The sequence below is a fragment of the Pholis gunnellus genome (genome assembly GCF_910591455.1).
Source record: "Pholis gunnellus genome assembly, chromosome: 2".
In the NCBI taxonomy this organism is placed as follows: Eukaryota; Metazoa; Chordata; class Actinopteri; order Perciformes; family Pholidae; genus Pholis; species Pholis gunnellus.
Window position 1 is genome coordinate 23,440,230 of NC_136536.1, and position 12,269 is coordinate 23,452,498.

At 40.6% G+C, this 12,269-nt stretch overlaps 1 protein-coding gene across 1 annotated transcript; it reads right to left on the minus strand.

Moving 5' to 3' along the window:
- Positions 1 to 672: 672 nt before the first annotated feature.
- Positions 673 to 11,937, minus strand: LOC306710699 (mitogen-activated protein kinase 14A). Its single transcript, XM_079179350.1, has 12 exons — positions 11,714 to 11,937; positions 10,422 to 10,551; positions 9,078 to 9,136; positions 8,691 to 8,802; positions 6,639 to 6,668; positions 5,336 to 5,383; positions 4,980 to 5,094; positions 4,786 to 4,857; positions 3,424 to 3,503; positions 3,239 to 3,317; positions 1,836 to 2,009; positions 673 to 1,701 (listed from the first exon to the last, which is right to left on the minus strand). The coding sequence occupies exons 1-12, from the start codon at positions 11,845 to 11,847 to the stop codon at positions 1,640 to 1,642; spliced, it is 1,095 nt and encodes a 364-aa protein (XP_079035476.1). The 5' UTR covers positions 11,848 to 11,937; the 3' UTR covers positions 673 to 1,639.
- Between the last annotated feature and the right edge of the window lie 332 nt (positions 11,938 to 12,269).

Consider the following 12,269-nt stretch of genomic DNA (forward strand, 5'->3'; position numbering starts at 1 on the left):
ACTGGCATCAGATTCAGCTTTATTACCAAGTATGTGTAAAATTACAAGGACTTAGACACTGCGTCTGTGTTGCTCTCAATGTACATACATTACAGTCATTCAGCAGACGCTTTTATCCAAAGCGACTCACAATAAGTATATTCAACATAGGCATTCAAGAGAACTACTAGTACATACACAGAAATATAAAAACTGCTAAAAAACAAAGATAACAAAGCTGAGCAAGAGTTAACATAAACATGTATCCATTAATGACAAGTAGTGAAAGAAGAGAAGAAACATAAATGGATACAAAAGTCTCTTTTTTTATATATACATATGTATTAAACAACAAACAATGGCGACATCCATATATTTAACACACTTAATAGGTTTTCTCTTCGCTTGTTTGCACTGTGGTTGTATATGCCTGATGCATTTAAGTCTTATATTTCTCATTCCTTATTTATTATTTACCGATATTCTCCACGTATATTGATTATGTATTGTAAAATTATGAACATGATTTACATTTTGCATTGTCCTTTGTTGGCATTTGATGTGGTTCTTTTGCTTCTATTTTCCTAATATGTATTTGTGCTCCTTCGTAAGAGCAGCTGTGACATAGCAGTTTTAGATTTTGGATTTTCTTGTCCAGAACACCGTCCAAACACATCCCCCGTCCTCCACACAGAATCTTTGCTATGATATAGTGCTGCCCTCTAGTGGTGATTCCGTTATGTTTTTAACCTCCATCCTTCTACCATTCATTTGTAACATCACAATCAACAGCAACAAGTTATTTTCTACAATGTTTTATTTTGAAAACAATTGAGGGCATGTTCCAGCAGTAAAGATCATGATCGACAAATAAAATCCCACATGTAATTGCCGTCCACACCCACAAAGTGAGACCCGCACAATAACTGTCCTCGTAAAGTAAGATACAATTTAACTGAGGAGATTTTCATTATAAGCCAGGGTGGTCTTTCTATTTTTCTTTCTACACACACACACATTTGGGAGTGTATGTCCTTGTGTATCTCAGCCCACATCTTTGGTAATTCACTTGTCCCAACTGATATTTTCACACACATTTGTTTTTTACCATCTACTTTGCAGAAGTCAATCAAACACTTTGTAGAAAGCGAAAGTTTATCCTTGACCTTGGAAATTGAAGTTCTATGAAATAATCTCACCGTTAGGTCCGTTTCATACTTTTTTCATAGCCTTGAACCTCATCTCACTATCGCTAGATGGATCAAACATCTAACATTTCACAGAAATAAAGAAATGCGTAATGTTCTCCACATGAGATGCCAGAGAAGTAAATGGACCTTGATCTAAGAAGTCAATACATTTGGCACAAGACAGCATTTAATAATTCAGTGGAACAGTGTTTTTGATAAACTTCAACATGCAGGCCAACTGCTACTGCTGTCTGAATATCACAGAATAAAAACAAGCTTAATGAGAGCCTAACCTCTGTTTCATACTGTCCTGTACAGGCCACCGTACCAAGTACACCAACCCTATGACATTTATTTTAATCACGATGCAATATCAGATGCGTCAAAATGATTTTGATGTTGTTTTGTGTTCATTTTTTCTGACAGTGTTGTTGTTGGCCTTTAGAGAGGCGCCGGCCCATCACAGCGTCCTACATGGCTGTCTTACTGGGGTTGTCAGGGTCGAAGGTCATGATCTCCATGTGGATAAGACCTGATTGGAAAAAAAAACTAAGTAAGCAGTAGTTTACATTTCCCATAAAAGCACTAAAACGTAGATTTATTTTGAGAAAGCACAGAGTCTCCTGAGATTTCCCTTTTAAAATACAAGGCATGGCAAAAACGTACTCTTCCACTCCCCGACGGCGAGCTCCAGGTTCTCGAAGGAGTCGTCGTAAGGCTCAGAGTCTGGCTCGCTCTCCGGGTCATGATATTCAGCCAGGAAAGGGTGAGACAGTCCCTGCTTCACTGTCAGCCTTGTCTCTGGGTCGAGCAGTAACATCCCCTCCAGAATGCCTACAGCTGGAAGCATCAAGATAGAAAACAATATTATACAGAAAATATTAATTTTTTTCAACCGTTACTTAGCCAAAAATCTGAGGATCCCAGCTTTTTGACTCAAAAGTAATTTTTTAGTTCAATCCTTTCTCTCACTAGAGTCATTAAAGGTCCACTGTGTAGGATGTATTGCCATCTAGGGGCGAGGATGCAGGATTGCAACCGAATGAGAACCCCTGCTCTCACCCCGCGGAAGCGCTACCCGCCTCCTTCCGGTGACCACGGTGAATGGTAAATGGACTTGATAGCTCCTTTCTAGTCTTCCGACCACTCAAAGTGCGGTACACTACATGACAACATTCCCCCACACAGTCATAAACTAATGCTCACTACCTCACACACGGGAGCAAGTTAGGGTTCGGTATCTTGCCCAATGACACTTCGAACCCCCGATCTTCCGATTAGCGGACAACCCGCTCTATCTCTGATCCACAACCACTCACTATGCAAACCACACTGTTCACACAGCAGCAATTTCTGCGTCTAGTCTTTATTTTTTTTCCTCATGGTGTGAGGGAATCTGGCAAGAAGACACGCTGATAATAACTATAAACAATATATATTGTATATTATATAAATGTTCTGACAAATAGGTGTTTTCAGGTAAGGTAAAAACACTAAAGGCTCTCCCTAGAGCCAGTGTTCGGTTTGTCCTTTCTGGGCTACTGTAGAAACGTGGTGGTGCGACATGGCTTCTTCTAAGGTAATGACAACACAAGGGTTCTTAGTTTTAGGTGATTATGAAAACATAGTTATGAATATTATCTTCAATTTCTGCTAATAGATCCTCTTAATTTTTACATAACGGACCTTTAAATGTCCTTATTGTTATGAATCTATGACAAAGTAAACTAGAATTTGCAACTACAATAAAGTTGCAGTTTGCATCCACGTCTGTCCAAAGTGTCATCACTTTGTCATTGTATCTCCTTAGACATTTGTACATAGACAATTGTAAAAATATACTTGTGAATTAATGGGTTATGGTCAAAAAGAAATTCAGCTCAAGGCATTCATGAAATATCATGAGAATGGAAAGGACGCGAGGTCAGTGACCTTTGCCTTTCCAAATCAAATCTGTCCGTCCTTCAGTCCAAGTGGACGTTTGTGCCAAATTTGTGGTATATTTCAATGAAAAAAAAAAAAAAATGAACTTCAGTTTGAAGTTGACAAGCAGAGGCAGTTCGGCGCACCTTTTTCTTCCATGGACGCAAACACTTCCTTGAAGTTTTTCTTCTTCTGCGGAGGAAGACCCAGCACGTACGACTGCGCCTGGAAAATAATTCAGTCCAAAGCACGAGCTTTAAATAACAGAACAGAACATGACACAAATAGGGAGGAGAGGCAAAATAAAACGAGGCATGTAGACAACACTTACGTCCTTACTCTGCATCTTCTGTACCAGGGAGGAGTCTGGCGTTCCTGTCAGACGGAGGATCTTTTTCAGCTGGTCAATACCTGAACAGGCTGGTTCAGGAAGCCTCATAAATATATTAAAAATCATATTGTTGGTGGACAGTAAGGATGGAAAGGCTCATATTGAATACAACTATAATAAAATATCTAGTTAATAAAATATGTAATTTAAGGGATACTTTGGCCATCCAGTACTGTACTTCAACAAAGGTGGGGGACATTTTAAAAACTAAAATTAGGAGTTGCCCCCTGCTGGTCAGTAGAGAGAATGCAGGTTGAAAGACACTTCCACATTGGCTTCGCGCGGCAGAACCGGAGATTGCCGCCTGGTGAGGTATAAGTTCATCCTTGAATCCAGGTGTTTGTGCAAAATTTAAATAAATTCTCCCCAAGGTGTTCCTGAGATAATGCGAGAATAGACAGGACAGACGTAATGCATGGACAACCGGCAGAATGAAAATAGAGGGCAGAATTGAAGGACCGAGGGCCAGGATATCCTGACTTTTTTACTCCATAGTATGGGCCAAGCTCCAAGATCGACCAATAGCATAATTTACCGGAACCTTTCCTGGAAAAATCCTCATTTTTTTAAACTTCACATCTCCGTTTAATAAAAATCCCATCAACTGGTTTGGAGCAAAATAAACTCCGTAAACAGTGTAGTAGAAGAAGTAGAGGTCGCGAACTTCAGGATTTTGTTCCAGTCGAGCAAGTTTGAATTGTTCTTTCATGACAGCTTAGTATCGTCCAAGTGTCATGCTGTCCGGAGACGAAGACAAGCGTTCACGAGCAGAAGACTTCGAGCAGAAACAGCTGATCAGTCAGATTTAAATTATCAGTTTCAACCCCCCCTCAAAAAATCCATCCAATAAATATTTGAAAGAAATAACCTAGTGTCACTGATGTTTGTGATTGTGTGACTGTTTGTGAAACTTTGGAAATAGCGCACAAAACAAAAACCCATTTTACCGTGTTTCCATCAACGGGATTGGAGTTGAATGTGCACTACGTCACTGCAAGGGTGTTTCCATAATCCATTGATCGTATCAGCTCCTTTTCGACAAAGGCAAAAAACACTTCAATCAAGTGTAAAAACATTTTTTTTCACAATTGAAATCTAAAGTGCTACTAAAAATATGCGAATGAAAATATGGCTCAAGTAGTATTTCGCATGACCTTTATATGTAAAATCCCAACAATGCTACACCTGTTTTAAAAAATGTCCTATATTTTTTTTGGGGGGGGCGGTATGACCTTTACTGGCTACTATAATTGAGCATACACAGCTTTATTATAACACCGCCAGCTGAATGTGTGAGGATACTGTCGTGTCCCGGGAAAAGCACCTGGCCAGTAATCATCTCAGCCAGGATGCAGGCGGCTGACCAGACGTCCACTGTGAGGGGAGAGAATTTTAATCATAAAAAATGTAATACTTTGTCGTAGCATACTGCAATATTCCGTTATATTTTCAACAAACTGAAAACGACTTGCATGAAAGCGAGGTCACATTATTACCTGTTTGGCTGTAGTGCATCCAGTTGAATATGACCTCTGGTGCTCTGTACCAGCGCGTCACAACATAACCGGTCATTTCACTCTCCGTCTGTCTTGCCAGGCCAAAATCCAGAATCTGGGAACAGTTACAGTTTAGATTTCCATTTCTGTTGCATTTGATGTATCTCAGTTCAAGTGTATTGCAAGCCATGGATAGAAGATTAAAAAGTCTAAATAATCTTACATTTGTAGTCGAAATTCATCATTATCTTGACCTTAGGTGTCTTGTACGCACCATTTTTTTTTTTAGCTTTCAGTCTTTATTTTTATTCTTTTCTTTTTTTTTTCTACCGTAAACGCTTTTACCTTAAACTTACCTTTAATTCACAGTTCTCATCCACAGCAAGGTTACCAGGCTTCAGATCCTAAAGTCCAACCACAAACTTAAAATGCTTAATAACACAAAACCTAAATACACACTGAAATTAAAGAAAGTTAAAGCAATAGTTTGACATTTTGGGAAATACGCTCATTTGCTTTTTTAGCTGAGAGTTAGATGAAAACACTGAAAACGCTCATTTGCATGTTAAATGTGTTATACTAGTTAGCAGTCGGTTAACTTAGCTTAGCATACAGAGTGAATACAAGGGGGTAAACAGTTAGGTAACCAAACTCACTCCAGAAGTCCTGTCCAGCCAACTAAGAACACACATCATGCAGCTATATGAGACATGTTTGGAGTTACTGGGAGACACATTTCTCCAGCAACCCAAGCTAGCAGGTCCCAGACCAGTTTCTCCACTGCAGACTTTAATTTCATATTAAACCTCCATCCAAGTCCCAGAAAGACAGCAAATGAGCCAACCCCTAAAATAAGACAGCATTAGTGTCATAATTAATGTCATGACATCGTTTCAAAATGTAATCCCTTACTCTACTCTTTCAAAGACCACATTGCTTAATCATGGGAAATCTGTACAAAATGATACAATTGTGAAAAGCCAAGTTGTGGTTTTTGTGGGGCGTTATGGGTAGGATGGAGGGGTGGAGTGATTCCAGGAAGTTCCTAACTGTTCCCCCAAAAGGTGTGCTAAGCTAAACCAACTCCTTATAAATACTGTATGTATTTCAACTGGAAGGTTCACTGAGTAGAATTCGTCGGTTGTAGATTGTAAACACAACATTCACAGTTAGCCCCTCCTCCCCGGCTCAACAAGGGAGCTAGCAGCTATCGACCTGAAATGGCACCTTTCACTTGAACGCCTTTTTAAGCTACGGAGACCAAAACGGCAATTTTGTACCAGGCACTATGTTTATTAAGTTTGGCATTTTAACATTGCGGTCTCAACACATTGCCTCAAGTGGCAATTTGAGGAACTGCGATTTTTGGCACTTGAGTGTTGGCTTTTCTTTCTCAGCACACTTTCAGCCGCTTGGCAGATACAGACACCACCACACACTTAGTAAGTCATAAGTAATGATTGAGAGTGATTTTTACGAGGCTATACATTGTTTTTTGGAGGAAAATCCTACTCATTGTGCCTTTAACTCTTGGCAAGAAAGCAAATGGACATGATGTTAAATGTCAAAATGTCGAACTATTCCTTTAAGTGTACAATTTAAAAAACACACATTAATTATGAGTGGCAGTGTTTGAAAAAAAATGTAAATGGAACCAACCCGATGAACGATCCCTGCAGAATGAATATACTGCAAAGAAGAAAAACAGATTTAAGCACACGATATAAAATAGCACAAATGGACATACTGCACACGCACAAAGTGTAGCAGAGCGGACCCACATGGATAATGGCCCTCTAAATGGCCCGGTGTGGACTTACGCATCACCAAGTGGATCGTGAGGGCTGTGTTTTGTGTATTTTCCAGCCCTCAGAGCAAATCCAGACTGCTCTCACGGCACAGAAGAGCGCTTAAACACACACGCGCGGATAAGAAGAGGAAAACACCTCGGGATCAAAGAAGTTTGAAGCTTAATTTGAAGACAAAAGGGGCTTTTTACGAGAAGTTAGTCTTTCTTTCCAGTTTCCAACGTGCTTTCTCTTTCGGTAGTTACACATTGACTCGCGTTGAGTGGAAGGGCATAATTGAGGGTAAAGCAGTCAGTCAGTAAACTGAAAATGATTTACTTGATATGCCAGTAACACAGCTGACCTTCTGTATTTCAATGAATTCCTTCTGGAGTTGACAGGCTGCGACCTGCAGCACACACTGGGGTGGTTTGCAGCAACATGTGAGGTCTGGGACCCTGGCCTGGCCTAAAAATATTGATTTGGACCTCGCAGGTTGAGAGGTTTTTCTTCTTGATGGGGCGTTCACTGTCATGTGGATGTTGTACTATAGGCTGTCCTGGTGAAGAGGGAGCTCCGGGTTCTGGGATTATACTTTAGATGAGGGGGTCATCTATGATTATGGACTATGGGTTGTTACCAAAATAAATGACCAACGCCTATGTAAGTGTTCAAAATGAGTTTGGTTTGCAGGCTGTCTGGTCTCTACTTTTTGAAAAGATTGAAATAAGGAGCTAGCTATATCAGACAGAATAATGGGATGGAACTTTTAATTCACAGAACTGCTGTCACTGCTTATATACCAGCCGACACTTTACAGTACACACACTTCAACTGTCCATGGTCTTTTGTCCACAACTGATATTTCATGTTTTCAGTGGATACACATCTATTTACACTTTAACTGCTTTCAGCTGATACTGCCAGCTCCAGGGTTTCGCCCGAAAAGTTGTTTGGCGTCGTGGCAAAGTATCTTTTCTGACAGGGGCCAGGGAAGGAATGATGGCTGCCTTAAGATAGGTCCCTATAATTGATGTGATGACAGAATCTCAAAAAATGTAGAATAGTAAAACTAGAGCACAGAATCCATTAGACGTATCAGTTGCCGACATTTTGGCTAGCGAGCTAAGGTTGATGGGCAACGTTGGCTTGTGATAAGTTGAATGAGGGTAAAGATCATCAGACCTGCTGTTTTCCTTCACCCATTTGCCAGAACATTTTTTTTAGTGTTGTTCATTTCGGAACGAAAAAAAACTTTCCTTACAACATGTTTCATATCACCCTCCAATCACATTTGCAGAAACGCACAATGACATGTGTCAGTTTGAAACGATTGATTAGGTTTAGTTGACAAAACTAGGTTAGAAAAAAACATTATGGTTTCTGTTAAATAACAGCGTACCAACGTAATGTAACAACCGCCCTTAGCAGACTTCCTCACAGGACCAGCGGTCTCCTGGGTGAAAGTCCTGAGTTTGTTTGAGACATATGCCTCCACTCCCACTTTTTATATTATTAACACACTGGCAGAAACCCTAAGCTCAAATTTTGATGTCAGTCCGTTCTTCTCAGTGCTTGAACTTCTTTTGAATTTTCAACTCCTATAAACACTTTCACTGCAACTGACCACTTTAGCGCTTAAACTTCAATTCACACTTCAACTATATTCAGTGCTCAGACTTAAACTGAAACTTATAAACAGCTTATTCCAGCACCCTTATTTTAACTTCCACTTCAAATTCTGTTACTGTGACTTCACTTTAACTGTGTCACAACTTCCACTTCAAGTCATTTCAACATTTCAACTATGTCTTAGGCGTTTTGCTGCGAGCAAGCCTATGTTTTTGCTTTACTGTCTATAGTCTGTAGTAATTACAGGAAATGAATGTTTAACAATCAAGTAAATGAATAAATATACACTTACCTTGAGTCCTCTCAGCAGCTGGTAGAACAGGTATGTGATGATGCGATCAGTTAATCTCCGCTTCTTCATAATGTGGCCCAGATCCTGGGCTACTAATGGCATTACCATATAACTGGAGAGAGAGAGTTGAGGAGAGAGAGGGAAGGAAAGCATTGAAAGACAAAATTAACAAATAGGTAAGGGGACATAAAGTGGGCCTAAATACTGTCTATGACAACAGTACATCGCCATGGTGAAGAAATGCACAAACCAACCAAAACAAACGTGAATAAGCTTGCTCTCACACATCCTTGCTTGAACTTTTCAAACATGCGCACACATGCACACGGGGTTCTCAACAAGCTGCGACAGCGAGCAGAAGAATGTGCTTCCCGAATCCCAACTCACAAGGTTTGGAATTTCTCCACCGTGGGGTCCGGTGTGAAGACGTCAAGGAGGCAAATCACCTTTAAGAAAAAAACCCAGTGATACCATATGTCTGTTATTACACAAATCTATAGTAACGCTTGCACACATTAGTCAAGAGTTCCCATCCAGCGCAGAGTTAGTAACATTGCACAACCCTGGAGTAACAGCTGGTGTAAATGTCATGTTTACAGTGCTGATGTTTTCGTGGCTCCTGCAACTCTGTTTCTACAGTATCACAGTCATTGCTATGTTTCTGTCATGTATTATCCAGAGATTGCTTGTAGAGAATTCATGCATCCGGGCACTGATGTCATTGTCCTTCAAATTACAGTTTAAGAAGTTTGGGCTCATGCAGGCAACAGTTCTGAAAAGTGAAGCCGATGCTGAAGTGCCTAAAACTTGAATTCTCTCTAATGGCCATCAGGGGGCGACACCTCTGGTTGTATAGAAGTCTATGAGAAAATGACTCTACTTCTCTCTTGATGTATTACCTCAGTAAACATTGTAAACATGAGTTTATGGTTTCAATCTCTACTTTCAAGTCTTCTTCAACACAGCATGATGTTCATTTAGTAAATGATGGTCCATTTAGAGTCAAATAGACCATAAAGCAGGGGATGATTTAGGGCGGGGCTACCTGGTGATTGACAGGTCGCTAACTTTAACCCTTCCACAGTGTGTTTTCAGATAACGAAAGTTAATTCCGGATCACCTGAAAATGCCTTTTTCCGTGTTTGGTTGTACTTGCGCTCCACCCTCTCGTGTCAATTCTGGTTCCAAAAAACCAAGATGGCGACGGCAAGAATGCCGAACTTGTTGTATACAATCAATGTAGTGTTGCTAAAAAGTTAGCTTCTCTATCTATTCTAAAAACAAACTAAAAAACTAAAACTGATTACGCATGATACAAAATGAATCCAAATTCTCCATTTGACAAACAAAACACAAAACTTATAAAATGAACTCATTGAAATTGGTGCCTTCCAAAGAGTATCCCAGTAAAAGGAGGTTATGTAAGAGTGCATAAAGTTCCTCAAAGGTTTTCACCGAAAACACTGAATCATGAGGGTTCCAACAATACACAACACTCCCAGCTTGTCAGGGGGCATTAATGAGATTAAGGGCTCTTGTTGAATGGTCAACAAAGTTTACTTATCCCCCCTGGTTGAATAAGGACTGAACAAATACAATAAGATAACAACTCCTTGTCTCAACAAAAAGAGTAAACTTTGGCCGGCTATTGTACTGGATTGTATCACATCAATTAAATTCTCATGGTGTTGTGTCCACCCACTAATTTAAGAAGAAACTCGAAGTTCCTACATTTTCATGCTGTATGTGGCGGAGCAGCCTGAGTTCCCTGTAGGCCCGCTTGGTGTGGATGAGGGACTGGAACGGACGATACAGCTTCTTGATGGCCACCTTCTCCTTGGTCTTCTGGTCCATGGCAGAACTAAGAGAACACAGTGTAAAGGGCATGACACACATAGTGATTCATAATCCAGGGCTCCGAATAATAACCATCGGCATAGAGTATTTTTTTGTCCATTTGTAAAATATTATGAATTGTTTCGTCTATAAAATGTCGGAAAATGCCCTTCACAAACTCCCAGCGACCTTAAGATATTCAATTTAGAATCATGTAAACAGAAAATGAATCTGCATAAAATCTGCACTTTTTCTTGCTAAATGACACAAATGATTAATCTGTTATCAAAATGTGTGCAATCATTCTCACTTCTCTGGCGGCTCCATTGATTGACTGGTCATTTCAGCTCCACTGTAGAAATTAGTTCCCTTTCTATTTGTTTCCCATCAAGACATTTGAAGTTTTCGTTGTGGTTTATGGGGTGAAATAAAACACATCTTGGATGTGCTCTGGTACATGTCATTTGAAAAATGATTTGTGCTCCTTATATCTCTACATAGTAATATCTGAAATAAAACGGGCTGATGTCCCCTCTGTTATCTGGTAGCCCCCCTCCCTTAAAGTCAGTGATAAGATCTCCTCTGTCAGTGGCTTATCATTAGATAGAATGTCTGAGGTATCCTGGATTCCTGGCTGGGTGTCTCCGCTTCGGTGGAGGAGATTCCTGTCGTATCGGAGGACCTGTATTGACTTGCTGACTTGCCTCGGGCAGACAATAGTGCTTCTGTTAGCAGACGTCAGAGTAATATGGGACTCTCGGACTGTCTGGGAGCGGAATGCAGACTTGAGGCTTAAATAGCCGACATGTAGAAAACCACTTGTGATGCCAAGTATTGAAACACTGATAGTGGACAACAAAAAGGCAAGGCCACACAGCATGTGTTACCAGTGTTCCTGCTGTAATAATGACTTATGTGTGGAGGTGGGTCACTGCAACTTTAGATGCCTTATGTGTTGTATTATGTAAAGTAAAACATTTTAATGTCCATATGGGGGATAGTTATACCTATAGGATGGAATTCACTGTGAGTAACATTATTATTATATCCAGTATGTTATGACTTCAGTCATGGATGTTTATTAGACCAAAGGATTCAAGTACCTTGCACATTTCTGCCCACAAAAAAAGACTTTCTTTCCTAGTTCCAATAGCCGAAGTCATGCCCCCCCCCCCCCCCAAACTCACCACACTGTCCCGTAAGCTCCGGAGCCGATCGGCCGCAGCGCCGTGTACCTCTCCGGGACGTCCCACGTCGTTTTCTGGACCTCCAGTCTGAGGAAACCCGGTCTGACGGGGGAATCCTTCAAGGGAGACTCCATGGCGCTGGCTCGTTTCCCAGGGTATGGGGTTTTCAAGTCATAGAAAACGTTCTATTTGTAAGAGCTTTGGGAGTTTCAACCTGGCAGGTGAGAGGGCTCGCGGTGTAAAAAAATAAATAAAAAGGTAAGAAGGTAAGCGCTCGGAAACGCCCCCTGTTCCTTCACTGCCCTGCCCACTCGGGTCGTCACATGGGCGAGCTGTCATTCCCTCACTGAGGACAGTAAAATGTATCTGCCGTCCGAAACATGCCGACAGATGTGCTGTGGTAAATAAACTCGAAGCCATTCAAATAGGGTATAAATAACACGAATATATAGCGTGGCGCAAACACATCGCGTGCGGGAATTACAGTAATTCTGCAAAAAGTGCAATATTGATGAGTGAGGAAAACAATTATTTTATTTTATGTTTTGATGGTTAC